This window comes from Leptinotarsa decemlineata, unplaced genomic scaffold (assembly GCF_025532065.1).
Source record: "Leptinotarsa decemlineata unplaced genomic scaffold, Ldec_3_MD MMD2_tig00026299_RagTag_RagTag, whole genome shotgun sequence".
Classification (NCBI taxonomy): Eukaryota; Metazoa; Arthropoda; class Insecta; order Coleoptera; family Chrysomelidae; genus Leptinotarsa; species Leptinotarsa decemlineata.
Genome location: NW_027412676.1, coordinates 1,840,963 through 1,863,869, shown reverse-complemented (window position 1 = coordinate 1,863,869; position 22,907 = coordinate 1,840,963). Strand labels below are relative to the sequence as shown.

At 39.2% G+C, this 22,907-nt stretch overlaps 4 protein-coding genes across 6 annotated transcripts in view; 3 read left to right on the top strand and 1 right to left on the bottom strand.

The window, feature by feature from the left end:
* The window catches only part of Sema1a (Semaphorin 1a), a 1,123,890-nt gene that overhangs the window by 680,183 nt on the left and 420,800 nt on the right, over nt 1-22,907 (top strand). The window lies entirely within an intron of this gene.
* Nucleotides 1,919-6,561, top strand: LOC141484916 (uncharacterized). Its single transcript, XM_074180615.1, has 4 exons — nt 1,919-3,212; nt 3,272-4,314; nt 5,095-5,406; nt 6,361-6,561. Exons 1-4 carry the CDS (start codon nt 2,630-2,632, stop codon nt 6,559-6,561), a joined length of 2,139 nt encoding a protein of 712 aa, XP_074036716.1. The 5' UTR covers nt 1,919-2,629.
* On the top strand, nt 4,191-8,904 carry LOC141484950 (uncharacterized). Its single transcript, XM_074180671.1, has 2 exons — nt 4,191-6,992; nt 7,052-8,904. The coding sequence occupies exon 2, from the start codon at nt 7,060-7,062 to the stop codon at nt 8,125-8,127; it is 1,068 nt and encodes a 355-aa protein (XP_074036772.1). The 5' UTR covers nt 4,191-6,992; nt 7,052-7,059; the 3' UTR covers nt 8,128-8,904.
* LOC141484949 (uncharacterized) lies at nt 18,200-21,222 on the bottom strand. The gene is made up of 2 exons (XM_074180670.1): nt 20,050-21,222; nt 18,200-19,990 (listed from the first exon to the last, which is right to left on the bottom strand). The coding sequence occupies exons 1-2, from the start codon at nt 20,062-20,064 to the stop codon at nt 19,586-19,588; spliced, it is 420 nt and encodes a 139-aa protein (XP_074036771.1). The 5' UTR covers nt 20,065-21,222; the 3' UTR covers nt 18,200-19,585.

The window sequence follows — 22,907 nt, the reverse complement described above, 5'->3', positions numbered from 1 at the left end:
ATATCTTGGCCTTCTTGATCTCAGAAGGCTTTCTTCAGCTCAGTACAAAGTATGAAAAGAATGACTTTGAATTTCTAGTTTGAATTTTGCAAACAACTCCAAACATTGGTTGGTGTCGAAAAATTCCATCGATACCAACCCCTCAGATCTGCATATTATAATCGTAAAATGTTCCAACTTCTGCATTCGCAGTCACCTCATATTATTATTCTCGGTATAGTTTGCCGGATCCTTTGAAAACCGCCCCGCGTACAGGTAGGTCCTTTCCGAATTTCAGGCACGCTCCTCCTGAAACAATGTTCAATGCTACCCTTCTCGGATTCTGAATTCATACACCCGAAAGGGATAAATAGATTTCTGGCAATTCCGGATAAGTTTTATTAGAATTTTGATGTTATATCACATCCTGTGAATCTCAATATGTTATGATCCACATGCAGCGCGAGAAAAGTCTCTTGAAAGTTCAGACTTTCACTCCGCGGGGACGAGCAACTTAGAATGGAGTTGAGAGTAGTTTTATGAAATATCGACTGCATAAAGGAGTTGACGCGTTGCGGAGGAAAAAAAAGCAATTTCAGTGAGAAAAGTTAGACCGGGAATACATCAGTGGTGCAAAATGAAGTGCTGTAAGTTGAAAATTGATTGCATATTCGAAATTTGTTGAACTCAGGATATGTGCAGTATGAATTAACAAGTAGGTAATTTCAATTTACATGATTTACGTGTGTGAATAATGGAGTGTCCTAAGGGGCACTCAGTAATTTTAAGTACTCACTTTCGACTTCTATAATTGCGTTATAATTGCGTTGTCCAATTCAATATTTTTCGGATCTTCACATATGAAAAGCCATATCAACCCTACAGGTTATTACAAATTAGATTTAGACCATCTTTAACCAGACGACGAACTGAATGATGCAGATAGTTGAAATGTGTTCCGTCTCTGATTCACATCAGTTCTGTTGTTTGTCTCAACATTATTTCTAGGAGAAGTTATTGAATTCTCAGATTTTTTATTAAATTGTGAGGGTTACATGATGCTGAGAAACAAGAACTGCATACAATTAAACTGCATTTCCAACGCTTCCTTGTTGTACACGATGTGATATGCTCCCCAACCAGGAAATAATCTCAACTGTTTAGATCATCTAATGAATTTAGTTGGTGAAACACGTGTCTAAATGGTGTTATGGTCCTAGTAAGGTGTCTTTGTTGAATTCAGGAAAGTACTGCTACTTTGATATAATTCACTTCAACAAACAACAAAGGTTCACCGAACAACAAAAAATGTATATATTTGAGTTTATCTTCAAACTTTTTCCTTTTGATCTTCAAATCACCATGCAGAAATGATGTTTACTTAGAACGAGTACTTCAGTAACCAATGTTGAGTTACTCAGGTGTCAAAGTGTAATGTAATTAGATAAATTAATCATTTGAAAAAGCTAATGTTTTAGCGAAACATGTTATGATTATTTTCAATAAAGTTAGTGGAGATCAAATCGTTTAAGTGTAGTTTGTGAAAAAGTAATTAGATAAAATAACTCCAAATATGAATATCTAATTTGGTCGAGAGGGCGTATGTGTCACTATGGACTTCCACGTCACCGCCACTGCGCCACTTGAGTTGCATCTATACCGGCATATTCTCATTGCGCCGTTGACTGTGTTGAGGTGAGGATTATTATGTGTGGGCAATAGTGGTACATCTGAGAACGAAGCAACGATATCTCTGAACATTAGTGGCACATTAAGAATTATGCCATTATAGACTTTTTGCTGCCGGCCATTTATTTTAATTGTGTCTGATTTCAGACTTGGTAGATATAATGTGCAATATGGGTGGCAATTTGAACGTCCGGGGTAAAAAGATGCTCTCAATGCTTGGAATAAGGTAATTTTAAGAACATACCTATTAGTAGTTAGTTTAAGCCGATTTCAGAACCTCCCCCCACCACTTTCAACCTTGAAATGACCTCTACGTCACACGAAGTTGCGAAGGTGACTTTGAGGAGGTGTTATGAGTTTGACCTTGAACGACCTTGGCATGCGTCATACGGCAACGCAGACAAGGTGACTTTGAGGTGCTGTTTTGGGTTTAACCTTGAATGACCTTCATTCTTTTCCCATATTTTCGACAAGGTGACTTTGACTTCCAATGAATTCGAGCCAGTTTTGCACCTACACGATTTAACGCAACCAAGGTGACTTTGAACGATTGTTTTGAGTTTGCCCTTGAACGACCTTGATCAACGTTACACAAGGCAGGCAAGGTGACTTTGAGGCAGTGCCTTTGAACGACCCTGACACACATCACGCGACAAAAGCAAGGTGACTTTGAGGTAATGTTTCAAGTTTGACCTTGAACGACCTTAATTGATCCACGTTGTTATTTAGAATATTCGACTTTGAACGACCTTCAGCCGCATGGACGAAGAGACTTTTGGAGTGCGTTTTCAGTTTGACTTTGAGTGACCTTCTACAATATCATGTGTCTTTGCTGATGTAAATTTGAGGGCGCTCGTGTATTCTCCTTCCCTCCCCCACTTTTTGAATGAACATATAAAAGAGGTGCTACTCATTCACAGGAGTTAGTTTGATATCGCGCGTATTGAATATATCTACAAATATGTTTCACTGTGATAGGTGTGGTAAAAGTTTCAGCCGTAAAGATAACATGCGTCGTCATCAAATGCAGTCCTGCAGGCCGGATAATGATGCAGGTCCTCCAGCAAAACGGCCCAGAGTGGATTCTGCCCAACCAAGTGCAGTTCAGGAATTGTGCAACTATTGCAATAGAATGGTACCTGTGAATAGGATGAATTCACACCTCAAAACATTGGAGCATAGAACAAATTCCTGTACGGAATTTGAGGATGGTGTGAAAATCATCAACAGCGCATTTAAATATAGGATTGTTAGCTACAGGGTCGAAAGTAAGAATCCACATTCAGACTATCAATCTTTCTTTAATGAAGTGAGGCATAAAGTTGTGACTTTGATTGATCGAATGGTGCAAGTTCATAACACCTTGAAAGTGAACATGGAGTTGTTTGGGAGGTACATACTTCAGACGCAGGAAATATTAGAGGTGAAGTCTTTCAACAGCCAAAACCAAATTGTTGATCAATCAAACAACCTTGAAGAGGTTTATAGGACATTCGTCGACACGTTGTCTGCAAAAGCTGTGGAATTTCAAGAACGCGACTCAGGTATATTATCTACATAAATATGAAAGATTTCAGTCATTAAACGAATAATGTGTTTATAGGTTGGACTCTGGAGAAAGTTGTTTTTATCGAAGTTAACATCAACAAATATAGTCCTCTCAGTGGATCCTCCTACATCAAGCTTCCAGAATTCATCGCTTTGAAGAGGGCAGTAGTTAATGTGAGAAATGAAGACCATTTTTGCTTCGCTTGGGCGGTGACATCAGCTCTGCGACCAGCGCAAACTAGAACTTCTGAAGTAGGCTCATATCCAGACTTCAGAGATGTACTTAATGTTGAAGGTATAGATTTTCCCATGAAATTACGTGATATTCCACAATTTGAGAATATGAATGATTGTTCAGTCAATGTTTATGGGTTAGAAACAACTTTTGAAAACAACAAACCGAAATATGAAATTGTGGGTCCTCTTTATTACGCACGGCGGAAACTCGGTCGCCATGTAAATTTATTGAACATCACCGATGAATCTAGTAATAGCCACTATTGCTGGATAAAGGATCTATCAAGGTTAGTTTCATCACAAATTTCATCCCACGGGCATAGAATGTATTTTTGTGATGGTTGTTTGATGTATTTTTCAGACGAACGCAAATTATTACGACATCAGTTGAATGATTGCAATTTTATTTGTACCACCATTCCCACAACGCAAATCAAAATTGATAAATGTGGTAGGGCCATACCGGAAAATATATTAAAATTTGAAAATTTTGAAAGGCAGTTGAAAGTCCCCTTCGTGGTATACGCTGATTTTGAATCAATTCTGAAGCCTATACATACAAATGAACCGGATCCAATACGTTCCTTCACAAATAAATCATTTATTCACGAGCCATACTCATTCTCATACCGAATTCGTTGTTCTTTCGATGATTCAGCCTCCAAATTTGTTCTTTATCGTGGGGAGGACGCTGCCAAAGTATTTGTAGCCAGGCTGGAGTCTGACCTGAGGGCCATTTACTATACATATTTGAATCGTATCGTGCCAATGAAGCCATTAACAGCATCAGAGGAGAATGAATTTTTAACTGCTGATAGTTGCGGTATTTGTGAGAAACCCTTCGAATTGGGTGACGTCAAAGTGAGAGATCATTGTCACTTGACGGGAAAGAAAAGATATGGAGCTGCACATTCTCGATGTAATTTGAATTACAAGTTACCGAATTTCGTTCCAATAATTTTCCATAACTTGAGCGGCTATGACTGCCACTTGTTCATAAAAGAGTTATGCACTAATAAGAACAAGGTGGAGGTTATCGGTCAAACAAAGGAAAATTACATTTCTTTCACTAAGCATCTATTGATGGGTACCACAATAGATAAATTTGGTAAATTGAAAAAACAATTCCTAAAGCTGAGATTTATCGATAGCTTTAGATTCATGGCGTCATCACTGCAGCAGTTAGGGGAGAGCTTGTCAGATGAGCAATGTTATGAAACACGAAAGTGTTTTCCGGAAAATGAAAAATTTCTTTTGATGAGACAGAAAGGAGTTTTTCCCTACAGTTTTGTTAAAAATTTGACCACGTTAGATTGTACTGAGCTACCATCAAAATCCGATTTTTATGATCAATTGAACGAGAAACACATATCTGAGGATGATTATGAGAGGGCAAAACGTGTATGGTCCTTGTTCGAGTGTGAAACGTTAGGAGACTATTCAGATTTGTATTTGAAATCAGATGTATTGATTTTATGTGATATTTTCGAAAATTTCCGTAATATATGTCTGGATAAATATAAATTAGATCCAGCCCACTATTTTACTTCTCCTGGCCATTCTTGGGATGCCATGCTCAAATACACCGGTGTAGAGCTGGAATTGCTTACGGATATTGACATGATAACTTTTTTCCAAAAGGGTATTCGTGGGGGTATTAGTCAGTGTTCTGAAAGAAAGCATGTTGCTAATAATCGTTTTCTACCCGATTATGATGAAAATGAAGCATCATCATTCATCACTTATTTGGACGCTACGAACCTCTATGGTCACAGTATGTCCCAACCATTACCGACAGATGGGTTTACATGGCTATCCGAACAAGAAATTCTTCAACTAGATATCATGGGTGTTCCAGACGATGGTCCTAAGGGTTATGTTCTGGAAGTAGATGTCCATTACCCTGAAGAACTTCACGATGCACATTCGGATCTGCCATTCCTTGTAGAGAGCGTAATTCCACCCGGTTCAAATTCAAAAATACCCAAATTAATACCTAATCTGAATGATAAGAGAAAATACATTGTTCATTATAGGGCTTTGAGGCAGGCAATTGAAAATGGACTGATAGTGATGAGGACTCACAGAGTTCTCTCATTCAATCAATCACCATGGTTGAAGAAATATGTAGACCTTAATACCCTAATGAGAAATCAAGCTACAAATGTTTATCATAAAAATATTTTCAAGACAAGAACAAATGCTGTCTTTGGAAAAACAATGGAAAACGTTGATAATAGAAATGACATTCGGCTTGTGACTCATTGGGAGTCTATAAAGCGTGCAACTGGTGCAAATGCTCTCATCGCTCGGCCAAATTTTAAAACGCTTTCAATTTTCTCAGAGGACTTTGTCGCCATTCATATGGGTAAAGTGAAAATAAATTACAATAAACCGCTATATCTTGGATTCAGTATTCTTGATTTATCTAAAACAGTTATGTATGAGTTTTTTTATAAATTCATAAAAAAACATTATGGGTCAAATGCTTCTCTCCTCTACACCGATACCGACTCTCTCATTCTTAAAATTTTCACGGAGAACTTTTATGATTTCATGAGGGACAATGTAGAGAAATTCGATACATCCAACTACAAAGTTGAAAATCAGTTTGCTATGCCTATAACTGAACCAATATTGGGAAATATGAAAGACGAATTTCCTAATGATCCAATTATCAGTTTTTATGGTACCGGCGCAAAAGCATATCATGTCAAGTCCGTTAGTGATGAATTGAAGAAGGCAAAAGGGATAAAAAAGTCGGTCATAAAAAATCAAATGTCACTTGACGATTATAGGAAAATAGTCGAATCAGGTGGTACCATATTGCGTAAGATGAGCACTTTTCGAAGTGAGTTACACGATGTGTATACTCTAATGTGTAATAAAGTTGCGCTATCATACAAGGATGATAAGCGATTCATCATCCCCAATACCACAAAAACATTACCGTGGGGGCATAAGGATATTGAGTTCTACCAAACCAGCCCTGAGGTAAATTTCAAATTCCTTATCGACGCCCTCAAAACTGTGCCTAATCATGAGGCGGATTCTGATGAAAAATTGGATCAACTCATAAGATTATTGGAGGAACAATCAGATGATTAGTTAGTTCAATGTGGTAAATCTATACCTACGAAGCTCTGAAATTATAATATATATTATTCCCATTGTAAATATCCATTATGATATAGATTATGAAATAAAATATATCAGTGATACATCTTGTTTCATTACAATTCCAACACAAAGTATTGAAGAGGTATAAACTATTTTTCATAATATTGGAATATATAATATCAAGCTATCCACATAATCTGCGAGAATATAATATAACAGTGTTGCCAGACTCATCATTTAGTCCCCGTATTAGATAAAGTGGAGGTGGTAAGTGGAGGGGGGTTGAGGAGGAGTGGCTTAGGTAACAAAAGCGGGACTGCTCAGGAGCACTCATCATTCGAACTGCTTCTTCTAGCCTTCGAATATCTACCGAATTTAGTTGGGTCTCTAGCTGTGTTCATCTTCTTCGAATAAAAACTGTGAGTATATAAGTAATGTTGATTATTATGCTTTATTCTAATATTTTGTGAATTTCTAGTGTGCAGTATGTCTTCAATCATTGACGCTGATAAATCCGTGGAGGGTAAGGTCAACATCCTGCAGGACGTGGTGGTGCAGCAATCGGAGCTACCACAGGATATAGTGGACTTCTTGACTGAATTCCAACTTGGACCTCCACTTAGCCCCCTTCCAGAAGAAGTTGTGTTGGTAACGGCGGATCCAAGACCCGGAAGCAGCTGGATGGAGGATGTTCCTTCGACCACCCCTTCTTCTGAAACGAAGAGCACCGCCAAAGTTGCGAAGAAGGGGTCGAAGATTGTCTGTAAGAGAGCGGCTCCGAGCGGTAGTGATGAGGACTTTGCTGCTCCCGAACCCGTTAAGAAGAGGAGGCCCTCCGCTAAGCCAAAACAGGTGGCGTCGTCGGTGAAGCCAAAGCAGACGGAGCTGCAGAAGTACATGAAGATGTGGGACGAGTCCAACCCCTATCGACGGCCGCCTATGACCTCGACCCTCTGGCGGGCCCCTTCCACGTCAGATACTACCATCTCGACGTCTAAGGCGACCAAGACGAGAAAGCAGTCACCGACGGCTCCGCAGATGTTAACTGCTGCGGGCGACATTGAGCCAGCCATCACGGCATCTTCGGAGGCCACGACCGAGCCATCTCATCAGCCACCAGCCGGCCCCATAGCACCTCCGCCACCGACGCCAAGTGTTCAGCAGGTAACTTCTGCCCAACCCTCTGGCCGCCACCTGGAGTTACCGTCATCGCAGAGAACCTCTAGCTTAGTCGAGGACGTGCTTGAGCTTGACAGAATATGCCAAGAGAGGAAGGTGAAGCTGGTGACGATCCAGGGCAGCGATGCAAAATTGGCGGAAATTGCATCACGTAAACGACGATTTGAAGTTCGACAGGCGCAGCTAGTCGAACAGAAACGGCGTTTGTTGGCTGAAATTGCTGAGGTGGAAATCAGCATCAATGGGGTCGATGAGGAGTACCGTGTTGAGGCAGATTCAACAAATCGGTACCGCATGGAGGTCGACGAAATGGCCGAGCGTGTTAAGGCTCTCAGGGAGCGGATCAGGAAGAAAGTTGACGTTGTTGGGACATAACCTCCATCTATTTCCTTTCCCTAGATCCTTTTTTTTTTCATGGAGTACACGTGAGTTGGTTGGTGTACACAGGGCACTGCGTGGTTGGGGCAGTGTCCACTTCCCTCTCTTCTTTTCATCCCGGAAAAAATATCTTATGAACGCTTCATTCCACATCATACCCACTCCTCCCCCACTCCTTCCCACTCCCTCTCGAAAGTATAAAAGTAGAGAGTCTCCGATGGAACATTCAGTTGCTAAGCTATCTTCAACATGGCAGTTACTTATCAACAAGCGGATTCCACCACCGAGCCACACGCATTTTTGGAGCCCAGAAGGTCACCTGACAACTGGACCGTCGAAGAAGGTGAGGTACATTCCACCACAGGGCATCATCACTACGAGCAGCCCGGAGCATGGCACGATACCAGACTGCAGGTGATGCAAGTTACCAGCACCGATGATGCGGACGTCTCCGAAAACGAGTTCCTGGATCCCAACGTGGATACTGATTCTGACGCTGACCTGTATGATGGCCTGTGGGATGACGACGAGGTGGACTATGACGCGCCATCAGTGATGTGGGACCTATTTCCTAGGGAGACGGATGATTCTGATTCGGACGATGAAGATATTCCTCCTGACCCACCAATCCCCATCGAGGATAGTCCACCACCATCCCCTATCCTTATAGAATAATCCTAATTTCTATTCCTCATTCCTATTCCTTTCCTAGGAGTACACATACTGTTGGTTGGTGTACACAGGGCACTGCGTGGTTGGGGCAGTGTCTACTCTTCCCTAAATCTCATCATTCACAAATAATTGTACAATCACACAGACGATGGTCATCCTATCTTCATCGCTCATTCTCTTGAAGTATACATACTGAAGCCTATTCAAAATTGTTGTAAATATTTTGCTTTATTTGAAAATATATACTCTGGTTGCTATATACGGGTTGTGGCAGCATTTATACTTCCAATCCAATCATGTTCTAGTCATATTCAATATGTAGAATAAATTATATTTATAGTTTAAAATTGATTTCGAAATGTTATATCTGTATTTGAAAATGTAATGAAAATAATAATAATTTGTTTGTTTGTTTTTTCTAATTTAAAAAATAAATTCTGACAAAAAAAATTCTGCTCCTGTTTTTTTCCAACTATTATGCTGACATAACTACAAATTAGTCTGTTTGAAATGAAATACCTATCAGGTATTCACCTTTCAATTATAGTAGAACGCACATTTATGTGGTTAGCTGATCAAAGCAAAATTTTCCTCCTGAGTTGCCTGCAAAGAGAACCAATTGATGATGGTTCATAGAGAAGATAGACTTGCAATTATAGTGTATTTCACTTTATATATATGTGACGGATGATATCTGAGAGTGATAATACTAATGCGTGATGATAGAATCTGAGTAGTAATCTCAAGTTAGGAGTAATCTTTATATCTCCAACTTCTAAGGCACCTACAATTGAGCGGTTGGGCTTCAAGCTATGATATCTGGGAATAAACTACATATCCTCAACTTCTAAGGTATTGTTAACTGAGCGGTTGACCCGCAGGGTCAAAAAATTTTTCGACCCGCGAATTAAATTAATTCGCGGCCGCGAATTAAAATAATCCGCGGATTAAATCGCGGATTCGCGGCCGCGACCGCGAATCCGCGGATAATCCGCGGATCCGCGACCGTGACCGCGAATCCGCGATTTAATCCGCAGAATAATTTCAACGGCGGTCACGAATTAATTCAATTCGCGTGTCGAAAAATTTTTGAAGCGGAGCGGAGCGAAGCGGAGCGAAGCGGACCACATCTGTTTCCTATCTTCATCCCGCGAATTATGATTCATTCAACGGATTGAGTCGTGATTCATTCCGCCGCAGTCGCGGATCCGCGGTTGAAACCGCGTCATAACTTTAAAACAGAGTGTATTTAATTTCTCACCTACATCGTAAACTTTCATCTATTCTGCGGATTATCATGGATCCGCTTACTATTCGCGGGCCCGCGACAGTGGCGATTAATCCGTGGATCAATTTATTTATTCTGTCACAGCCGTTGATTCGCGGTTGCTGCTTCATTATTTCAGTGGCAGCCGTGTAATTTGCTACGCGGATCATGATATTTGGGGCAGGGTGTAGTTGATATTCATTCTCAATTGTAAAAAATCCAATTTCATACAACTTTCGTCATAACTTTTTTCCTTGTAAAATCGAAAATATACTAGTTATTCAATGAAAATGTATATTTTCAGCTGTAAACCAGTTTCATATTCTACTACTAAGTGGAAATTTTCCAACTTTCAGACCTGAGAAGAAGAATCTCATGTCGCGAGACGATATTCCCCGGTGTACTACTACTACTACTGTTTGTATGAATAATGTAGCCCTGAAAAGGGCTGTTTTTTTTTTTGACCAGAAGGCCCACGGTTAGTGTGTCACAGGTTTGACACTATTGCATATTATGCATGCTGATACTCTTGTGAAATTTGTGAGCGGCCTTTCACATGCCTCACACCAATACTGACCCAGCTGCATCATAGAGACCGTATCATGGGTGTTTACATGTTGATACCAACCACCGTTATTGTTACGTATCGAGTAAAATCGAAAACAGCACCAACATAACTTCTGGATACCGCCATCGATCGTTCTGATATTTACGTGGGCATCTGTCACACAATACAGATCCAGTCGATCTTCTAATGTGTCGGTGACGTTGAGCCATCGGACGCCGATCATTAAGGCACCATCATCTTCAGATGAATCAGCCACAATACCTTCATCACTCAGGTCATCCTCGATGACATCCCCTTCAACAATCTCCTCGTGCTCCAAATCATTAGCATCTTCGTCGACTACAATATTTGCCTCGCCTCCAATAATTTCAACTTCCTCTTCTACAATTCCCTCTATGTTGGGAGCCATTTCATCCCCATTCAATGACTCTTCATCCGTCCAATTATTCTCATCATCAAGTGATATCCTAGCTAATACAGCGGCAATTTTTTCGGAATTCATCTCGATATGCTCTCATATACTGAGTGAGGTTCAGGATCGGGACTCGACTTTTATATGATTCGGTTGTGGTCGTAGTAGCGCCCCCCACACTACTCCCACTTCTCGCTCTATACGATTAAGAGAGGGGCATATGGCAGCCCAGTCGAATTCACGAGAGGTGCAGATCAGGAGACGAGGAATCCATGGTAATCGTACATCGACATACACCCAGATAGGCCCTGGGCAGACCTGTTGATTTAAACTCCATTTTGTTCATGTAAATCATTTTAGTGTATGTTGATTTATAAAATAAATAAATCCATTGCTACAATATTACTTGTATAATTTTTGGTATTTCGAAACTATTTATACAGCGAAGAATAAAAGATTCCACAGTTTTAGAAAATGTATAATGAAATTCAAATTTATTACATTCCACTTTATTTTTCATCAAGTACAATAATAATGCTATTACACTAATGAATTTTCATTGATCCACGAGTTGTGATTTTCGGAGAATCCGAGCCATTTTACATATAAACGACGTCCTTTTCGTTTCAAAACTCGCTCCACCAAATATGTATTGGGATCATGGGTTTTATTCAATTCCATACCATAGAAGGAACCTTTAATTGGCTGTCCGTTCACATCTTCGAGCGCATAAGTTATAGGATACGTTCTATTTACTTTTACAACTTTGAAAAGCTCAGTTGTAAAGTTTGCCGTATAACCTTTTTCGAATACGCCTTTAAACTTACTGATTCGCACCATATCTCCAATTTTAAATTCTTTTTTTTCGCGTTTTCCACGCTGCTTCTTTGATCTTGCATAAACTGTCAATTTTGTGGATGGTTTTACGTCTGCAGGCTTCATGCCAATGGTACGATGAACTTTGTTGTTATATTGACTGGTAATTATAGGAAGAATATTCAACCAACTGTAATTGCCTTGAAGTGAAAATTGTCTATGAAGCCAACTTTTCAACGTCCTGATGACTCTTTCCGCAATTGCAGCTTTTTTTGTACTAAATGTTGAGTAATGATTGATACGGTGCTCTCTCATTAGCGATGAAAATTTTGAATTATAAAACTCGGTACCGTGATCAGATTGTAAGTTCCTTGGGACATACTTCGCATCTTTCAACACACTCGCCATAGCTGCAGTAACTGAATCAGCTGTTTTATTTCTCAGCGGTCTTGACCATACATACTTTGAGTAACAGTTGATTACTATGAGGATGTACCTATAACCATTATTTTCTTTAGCATATGGTTGCATCTCCATCAGATCCATCTGCCACAAGTCATAAAATCCCTTTATTATTGTCATTCGACGGGGAAAATTACGACGCGCCGACTTATGTATTTCCTTCACAACCTGCCATTTTGCATCACTCATACTACTGCTGTATGGCTTCTTCGAAATGATGAAGTTGAGGATTCAGTTCGCTACTGTTCACGTACAGGTTTAACGACTGACTGTTCAACTTCAATAACTCGCTCAGTAAAAGTATCAACCAACTCGGTTACAACACCAATTCGCTTTTCCACATTACTCAACCGATCAGCTAATGCTGAAGTGATGAGTGCATTTTTGTCAATGATGATTCGCAGTTCGGTATTTTTTGAATCAATGTTTTTTCTGACGTATCGTAGCGCTGGTGAAATGAATTCTTGGAAATAGTTCAGGGTTGATTCCTTGGCTTCTTTAATGTGATTGTCAACATATCTTTTAGTGACAGAGTCTTCATCGTCTACAGGTTCACCAATATTCTGTAGCCGCTTATTCTGAATGTCATAATCACCATGTGGTGTGAGAATGAATCCAACACCCGATCTTCCAACAAGTGGTTTACCAACACCACCCCTTCTACGCCCAAATTTATCAATTGTGGTATGCATAGTTAGATCGTCTGTGAGTAACTGAGTCAGCTTCATACATTGTGTTCATTATATTACGGTCAATAGACTAATCCTTCTTCACGTAACTCCTCAATTATGGCCAATATTTCATTATCGTGCCCGGTATGACCAGCCATTCGTGAACTCCAAAGCAATCGAAGGCGATCAACCAGTTCTTCGAGTTTATTCCAATAAACATAATCTATATGCTTATTTCTGATATATTTCTTTTGAGTGGGTATTTTTATTATGCCGGCACCTTCTCTACTGGGGTTCTGCAGTGGGTCTCCATTGGATAATAGTGGTAGGATTATTTCTCGATATTTCTTCCAATTATTTGATAATAGACCCTGTTTTCTTTCATTGTATTTATATGCTGCCTTCGTTAATTTGAGTATATCACCATAAGTGATCATATCGGAAGAGGGGATATTTCCCGACGGTACTTTCATGAATAATAATTTATATAGTTTTGGGGTACCCTGATAAGTGGCAATAGTTTTACCATTTTTCTTGAACACAATTTTCTCATTGATGAACTCCACATCAGCTACACCCATTTGTAAATTTCCCGTTTCAGTGTTCATGTGTACTCCAAAGACGGTATCGTATGAGGGATTTCCTGATAGTAACTTTTGTATGTGCTTTTGTACCTCATCACCATTATCAAGCACATTAGATGATTCTAAATCTGAAGTTGTCGATAAAGAAGCTTGAAGATCCTTCGAAAAAGCCTCTTCAAATTTCGGTTTTAGCTCACTTTTAACTATATTTTTGGCGGTGAATGGTGTAGCACTCTTTGTTGTCTGTATCACCTGATTTATTTGAGATGCTCCTTCAGTATTGGCAGATATTGCTTTCAAAGGAGTTATTATTGGCTCATATATTCTTTCGAGTGCTGATTGATCACCTAAGCGACTATTCTTGATATAATTAAATTTCTTCCGAACGGCATCTGTTGCTTCTATCAACTTTCTTTTCAAACACATTTCATCATCATTTTTTCTCTCCATAATGTATTCACTTCAAATGTGTGTGCAATGAAGTGTCGTCCACACTATCTAGCACTCGAATGATTCAATTGTTTCAAGAACGTCAAGGATATATGAAAGCATCAAATCCTTTTCGATAACGTCCATCTAGCACCTCTCGATCCTTATCAATTACTAAAAATCCATATTTATTCTCCCAACATCTCGCACACATATCTTTAAATTGCTTGTATGTCACATCTGGTGACACGTGGTCAGAAAAAATATGATTGAGATTCATATCATCTTGTTTGAACAGCACAATAAAATTTGCATTATCTCGAATCAATTGTTTCGGGACTCGTGAATATGTTTGGGCTAGATAGAAGCAATCCACATTTTTATGACGTCCCATACTGAAATATGATCGTATAACATCCTGTTTCTCACACATCACATCATCGAAAATGAATATTGAATCGGTTCTGGCATCCGAAGGCTCTACTATTTCAGTTGCATTATTGGCGAAAGTGTAAAATCCCAACCCTTCAATTGGAGCTAATACTTCACGTAAATACTCATATTTGGGTTGATAAAGGGACTTTGAATAAAGATAAACATTTGCAAATCGTAATCCTAGAGGGTGAGTCAGTAGAGAAATCATAACATTTGTCTTGCCGCAATTGGAAGGTCCGATAATCAGACCGCGAATGGATAGTGGAAGTAAGGATCCATGACGCTGTTTCACACCGCTTTCAGATCCGCTACCCACTTTTTCATCGAAATTATCGATGGAAAATTGGTGCTTCTGCTTTAGTATGCGCATTGTATGACAGTTGGAGACTATATAAGCACGTCTCCAAATCGATTCCTTTATTTAAATGGGGGTTATGAGACGATGCAGATCTCCTAAGCGGCATTCAAATAAAGCTGGTACGGGATTGGTCAATTCCCTCATCAATAGTCTACCTTTCGAATTACATTTACCTGGCTATCAGTATTGCGGCCCTGGCACCAAATTGCAGAAAAGATTGGCGAGAGGTGATCCGGGTGTGAATCAACTGGATTCTGCATGCCGAAAACACGATATTGCATATTCACAGGATCCTAACAATCTTCCAGCTAGACACAGAGCAGATCAAGAGCTTGCAGAAAGTGCTTGGAATCGATTCAAGGCAAAAGACGCATCTATTGGAGAGAAAGGAGCCGCTTGGCTAATTACGAATATAATGAAGGGAAAACGACGATTTGGTATGGGTTGCGAATTAGCAGCCAAGCAGTCACGAATACAGAAAAAAAAGGGTCCTACCAAGAAAAAAAAATCAAAAAAACTATTGAAAGATTCTAAGGTGACAGCTTTTGGTTCTGGAATCGTTAAGAAAGTGCGTGATGTTCTACACAAAGCGGGCGGAAGTGAATTTGTTGTCAAAAATTCTAAAAGAGCAGCTGAAATTGCACTAAAAGCAGCACGCAAATATACGAGGGCTGCGGGTGGGAAAAAGAAAATTCGCACACCGCGAATCATACCAATTCCTAAAATTGGTGGAATACTACCACTCATTCCAATTTTTGCTGGTTTATCGGCGCTAGGTAGTTTAGCTGGTGCTACAGCTGGCATAACAAAAGCAGTACAAGCAGCGAAAGCGAGTAGGGAACAATTGAGTGAGGCCAATCGACATAATAAAAATATGGAGGCAATCGCTCTAGGTAAACGAGGAAGCGGTATCTATTTGAAGCCTTACCGTAAAGGATTAGGAGTCTATTTGAAACCTCAAATTTCAAAAAACTCATAGATTTGCTACCTCAAAGAGCTCTCTCCAACATCGACCTCAACTATCATGCTAAGAAAATGATGATTCCATATTTTCGGGGGGTATATATGCGTGACGATTTGCCAAAATCGGGACCACTCCGATATGAATCTGCCGTAGTAAATTTGGATAGTCGACATGGTCAAGGGACGCATTGGGTAGCATACAGAAAAAGCAGCACTTCTGTGAAATATTTCGATAGTTTCGGTGATTTACCCCCTCCAAAAGAATTGATTCACTATTTTCATAGGGGTTCAAATCCTACCACTATTATCACATATAACTATGAGCGTAAACAACAATTCAACACAGTATGGTGTGGTCATTTGTGTTTGGAATTTCTACAGAGCAAGACATGGAGATAACACCAGCGCAGGACAGGGAAAGTATCAAGAGGATGAGTAATTCATTGATCGCATATTCCAGAGTACGCACTTTACGAGAAATGAGTAAAGAACAACTCGCTAATATGCCGAAAGAGGTGTTGATTGGGTGTGCATCGCATGAAATTGCATCTGTATGGGATAAGTTACCACAAAATCTACAAAATGATATTGATGTCTTAAAGTATCAGTACTGCCAAGACCATCAGAATGATTCCAGCGGCAACAGCAATAATTCCGATGTGAATGATGGGCCACCTACAAGAAAAATTTTCTGTTGTTATTGTAAAGTGAATGATGTGAATGTAGTCACACATAATGGGATGGATCATCTGGACAGACCACCTAAAAAACGACGATTACTCCACAATTTCTGCTGCCAGCAATAAATTGACATGAGTCAGTGAAAATTCATCAGTCATGTCACGCACGTTTTCATTGTCGGGACACTCTAGCGAGTTGAGCGCCAACTTCTACCCACCCATCGAATTGGATAGTGGCGCTAATTATGGTCTGGGCTTACACGGTTTCTATTCCTACAACTCCATATTCAATGTGGATGTGAAAAATAATATTATCGCCTATTCTAAAGAAGCTAACTCACCTCCTATCATTATAAAAATTCCACCTGGAGCATATGAAATTGATGAAATCAATAAGGTGATTCAAAAATTCATCAAATCCAAAGAAATGCAATTGGAAAATGGAGCTGAGGAGAATATCGATGGAGTATTTCTCCTACACGCAAACAACAACACTCTGAAATGTGAAATGAGGTCGAAATATTACATCCATCTCAAACATGAAAACACTATTGCCGAACTTTTAGGGTTCGAAGCCGATGTGTTTGGCATCGATGAAACTCATGAATCAACATTGCCCGTAAATATCAATAAGGTGAGAATTATTCGTGTGGATTGTAATGTCACAGCTGGAGCATATTCAAATGGTGATGAAATCCATAGCATCTTTGAATTTGATATTGATGTAGAGCCCGGTTACAAACTCACCAAGGAACCGCAAAATATTATTTATATGCCAATCCAGCCTGGCGGTCGTAAGTACCTCGACAATATCACTTTACGCATATTGGATGATAATGGTAATCTAATCAATTTCAATGGTGAAAAAATAATAGTTAAATTGGAATTGATTAGGATATAACGATCATCATTTCTCATATGTTGATTCACAACATCGACGACCGTCATAAGTGTATCACAAAAATGAGTGGTGGAAGCATCGATAAGTTTGGTCGTAGAAGTAAGGCAGTTTCAAATACTGTTTTGCGAGGACAACCTGGAGTTGGTTTCAAATTGACTTCCGATGGAAACTTTGATATGGAAAATAAACGTTTGAAAAATGTAGCCGAGCCTAAAGAGAGTACGGATTGTGTTAATCGAGAATATGTTGGTTTTTACATCTCAAAGATCAGAGGAGAATTAGATTCTGATATTGATAAAATCAATTTGAGATTAGATGTAGTAGAAAAATATTCCGCATCAGTCAGGGAAGATCTCATTACGCTTGGGCTGAAATTAGTGGAAATTGTAAAAAAGTGTGAACATATGGAGAAGGATATCAAATCGATGCAATCTGATATGAAAAAACAACCCTCGATAAGCATTCAAACAATTGAGCAAAAACGATGGTGAGCGATGATCATCTGTGAAAAAAATCAGTATAAAGCAGGAGCTGAAGAAATTTTAACTCAGTATTTATCATTTCATAACGCTGAGCAGATGATTATAATTGATAAGGCTATTGATTTCACCATAATTTTTTCTAAAAAATGGGGTTGTGCTTTAAAAGCCAGCGATTACAGCAGCGGCAGCAGTTGAATCAGCGTAATGTATCAGGTGGAGACTATGATAATGTGCATTTAAAGAAGAGAAAATCTAAAAGTCGATTCATTCCACGTATGCCCGCCAAACGGTCAAGATATAGACTAAGCGCTAGTAGTTTACACTTTCTCAAATCTATTGGCTTGAAGGTGCGATATAAAAAATAGTAATAACATGGCGACCATAACCACAAGTGATAAGCTGGAGGTATTCGAGGAGCCCATCTTTGATCATTCCCTAATCAGCCTTCACGAGCATACATATAAACCGTATGGATCACCATATTACAAAAATTCAGATGAAATCCGAATTCCAATCAATTTTCAAGACCTTATACTCGATATTGCAGACAGTTACATTTATATCGAGGGGAAGTTCACACCATCTGATGACACGAAGCAGTGCTACCTATCCAATAACGCCCTCGCCTTCCTCTTCGACGAAATTCGCTATGAAATGGGTGGAGAGCAAGTGGCCGTTGTTCGAAAACCCGGCATAACTACCACAATGAAAACGATGATATCATTTGGACAAACACATGCAAATTCCCTACTACCAATAGGATGGGGTCTTGATGTGAACAAACAAGATATATTGGATTCCGTCAGCAATGTATTCAGCGGTAAATTACCCTTGAAGTATCTCATGGGTTTTGCTGAAGATTACAACAGAGGAGTATTGAATGTCAAGCAAGAGCTCATTTTGATTATTGCACGCTCATTCAAAAATTCGTTTATTGGAGAAGTCGATGCTCATTTGGAAATCAACAAAATAGAATGGAGAATCAGACACATCGTGCCGGAAGATCGTCAGAAACTGAAGCTATTGAACCGCATCAATAAAAATGCGAATAATGCAAAAGTAAAGGTGGCTTATCGTATATGGGACCTTTATGAATTACCCACACTTCGTGATACATCCTCAGATATTTGGGCCGTGAAGACAACCAACAGCCTCGAAAGACCTCGATACATCATCATCGGCTTTCAAAGCACCGACCAATCTGAAAATATATCAAAAGATGTGACGAAATTCATACATGCGAATATTAATAATATTCGACTATCTCTAAACTCTGAAGTATACCCATATGAGCGTTGGAATCTAGATTTTGACAAAAAGTTAGACTCGTCAGCCTACTATGCATATGAAAACTTCCAACGCAGCTACTACGATAAAGCTATGAGTGAGCCCATGATGGATATTGGTAGCTTTCGCAACAATCCACTATTTATCATCGACTGCTCTCACCAACCCGATGCTATGAAGTCATCTACTGTCGACATCAAAATAGAATTCGAAACACGCAAGGTGAAGTTTCCAGCAAACACCAAAGTATATGCACTCATCCTACACGATGCTGTTTTGTCCTATAATGCCCTAAATGGCTCTGTTCAGACTGGATTGTAATAAGATTGACATGTAATTCACCATGGAGTATTCGATATTGATAAATAATAAAACACTCAATAATTATCTTCTGCCTTTTATTTACCAAACAATCAGATATAGACAAGCATGGATTGAAACATGATTTTATAATGTATACAATAGATTTCAAATATTCACAACACCGTTATTTGAAGATTCTTCCGGTTGTGGGTTGGGATTCTGTGGCTCCAATTGATATTTCTCTATGATATTCTGTGGTAGGTAAACGGATATGCTGTGAAGGAAATGCTTCAAGTCTGCTTCAATCATTAGCTCACAGAACTCATCCAAATTTCCGCTTCCATACGAATATTTATGGCACAGTGCCACACCAAGTTCATATTTCTCACTGAGCTCCAAAAGTTTTCGTACCTCTTCAGCATCATAACATACACTTAAATCATAGTTTGATGAGTGAAGAGCGTCAAAACTCAAGTCGGCTAATTCCCAAGCCAACCTCCTTATTGCAGAATCCAAATTGACTGCTTCCGGCCACTCTTCGGCTGAATATTGCATCCACATGCTTGTACTCTGAAAATACACAAAATGCATTCATTAGTTTGGAAATTATGCTGCAAAAAAACACTCACTTGAAATTTTATCATGTTTGAAGCGCGGGAGCTAATCCATATTTTACATTAATATACCATATTTCTACTATTTACAAAGATATTGAAGTTATATTCAATCTAAAATATCGAATTTGACTAGTGAGCGTGTTTTAGCACCAGGATAATCCTGAGAACTTTGACCGATATATGTAAAAATGAATTTGGCTTTGGATGAATTCACTTCGTGAATCATTTCTTCCGTAAAATGTTCTGAGACACGTTTTGGAAGCCATGATTTAAAAGAAGTATTATTTTCCTCGTCCAACAAAACTACTTGAATGGATTTACCATATCGTGTGGATAGCATCGACATCTTTTCAATTTTATAACCTTTATCGATAGTCAAAGATATTAAAGGCTTCTGCTCCATAGCCACAGTTTGTTGAATTATTGCAGAATTGATCTTTTCGATATTAAATTTCAAATGATCCATTTCGAATATAGTGGAATTATGGTATACAAATATAAAATATGTTCACCTGGATTGCTGTGTATACTCCTGACGTAATACTCTCTGTCACTTTGCAGCACTACTTTCACTCATCTATTCGAGTACGTTGGGTTATTCAAACTGAATGTGAAATGGTGATCCTCCGAACATTTATAGAACGTGGTTGAAGAAGAGGGGGTACTTCTTCACCACAAGCTGGGTGTCCGAAAACACTACTCCAAAATAATATTGTCTTTATCGCGTGACGTAGTTGCAGGTCATTCAAAGTCAGACGCAAAACACTCCTTCAAAGTCACCTTGGCTATGTTGTGTTGTGTAGGTTCAAAACTTCAAGAAAGCCTTGTTGAAAATATGGGAAGTGAATGAAAGTCATTCAAAGTCAAACCCAAAACACTGCCTCATCAAAGTCACCTTGTCTGCGTTGAGTGACGTTGATCAAGGTCGTTCAAGGGCAAACTCAAAACAATCGTTCAAAGTCACCTTGGTTATGTTAGATCGTGTGGGTGCCAAACTGGCTCGAATTCATTGGAAGTCAAAGTCACCCTGTCGAAAATATGGGAAAAGAATGAAGGTCATTCAAGGTTAAACCCAAAACAGCACCTCAAAGTCACCTTGTCTGCGTTGCCGTATGACGCATGTCAAGGTCGTTCAAGGACAAACTCATAACACCTCCTCAAAGTCACCTTCGCAACTTCGTGTGACGTAGATGTCATTTCAAGGTTGAAAGTGGTGGGGGGAGGTTCTGAAATCGGCTTAAACTAACTACTCCTATTGATGTAGAACTAATGAATGGTTACAATGGACATTTTATAGATTGAAAAAGTTGAGAAACAAACTCCAGGTGGCCCAGGCTCACATTGTAAAGTTCCCGGTGTACGTGCGTTTCCAAATTTACAATTAGATACTGAGAAGAGCGATCACGGTATGTAATTATATTTGAACCAATTAATATGTTCGATTATTATAATAATTGGTGGGTGTATTTTTGCAGAAGCTTTGAGGATGATCCTCATTCTACGGATGACTCAGTCAACGATCCAGATTATGATAGCAGCTCATCGTCAAATTTATGTAAAGATAATAAAGTTGAAATATCTAATACAATAAGCCAGATACTTCAAAAAAACGAACGAGAAAAAGAAAAGCCATTCCCTCTGAATGAAAAAAATTCGCCACTAAGCGCCTAAGAAACTGTGGCAAATCGTACAAAACTTTGGGTAAGGGATTACCGGTTTCAGAACGAAAAATGAAACTACCGTGTGATGATTCCAAGTGCAAACAAAAATGCAGCACCAAATTCACAAAAGGAGAAAGGTTGGACATGTTCCAAAAATATTGGGAGATGGGTGATATTGTAAAACAACGTACTTACATTCTATCGCTTATACAGGAAGTGATTCCTGCCTACAGATTTCCATGTGATGCTGAAGGCAGAGTAGCAAACCACGCATTTCATTATTTGAAAGTAGGAAGGAAGCTGAGGGTTTGTAAATATTTTTTATAGCAACACTAGGGATTACTGTGCGATGTATCATAACGGTAAAGGTAAAGTGTACCGTAGCCGAAGATAACAGAGGACAACATTCGAATCATAAAGAAATTCCCAAGGAAATTAAAGACGGAGTTCGAGCTCACATTTTGTCAATCCCAACAATTGAGAGTCATTACACACGAGCACATTCCGAAAAACTTTATATAGACGGAAGTAAGATGATTGCTCAGTTACATCGTGATTATAAAGCTGAATGCGAACACCAAGGAAAACCTTTTGCTAATCTAACTATGTACAGAAACATCTTTAACCATGAGTTCAACATAGCGTTCTTTGTACCAAAAAAGGATCAATGCCAAGCCTGCGTGAACTATGAAAATTCAAATGGAGAAGAAAAAGAAAAGTTACGAGAAGAACACAAAACCCTCAATGAAGAAAAACAATTGAGCAGAGAAGAAAAAGAAATAGATATAAAGAGTATTTCTTCTTCATACCAAGTAGCGTGTTTTGATTTACAAGCTTCTCTGCCAACACCAAATGGACAAGTATCGTCCTTCTACTATAGTGGCGGATCTTACGTCGAAAGGGCAGGGACCTGTAAATTGTTATATGTGGCACGAGGGAGAGGGTAAGAGAGGAGCAATAGAAATAGGCACTTACTCATGGCATTATTTGAAGGAGAAGGCTGCTGCATGTAATACCGGTGATCTTGAAATAGTATTCCACTCTAACAACTGCTCCGGCCAACAAAAAACAAATTTGTCATTGCTGCTTACCTTTATGCCGTAGTTAATTATAAAATTAAAGCGATTACTCATAAATACTTGATCACGGCGCATACCCAAAATGAGGGAGATAATGCCCATTCCATAATAGAAAAAGCATCAAAAGAGC

Coding starts and splice junctions, on each gene's coding strand:
- LOC141484950 (XM_074180671.1), top strand. CDS start 7,060: ATGTCTTCAATCATTGACGCTGATAAATCCGTGGAGGGTAAGGTCAAC.
- LOC141484916 (XM_074180615.1), top strand. CDS start 2,630: ATGTTTCACTGTGATAGGTGTGGTAAAAGTTTCAGCCGTAAAGATAAC. Junction 3,213..3,271: donor ATTTCAAGAACGCGACTCAG/GTATATTATCTA, acceptor ATGTGTTTATAG/GTTGGACTCTGGAGAAAGTT. Junction 5,407..6,360: donor TGCCATTCCTTGTAGAGAGC/GTAATTCCACCC, acceptor CTATCATACAAG/GATGATAAGCGATTCATCAT.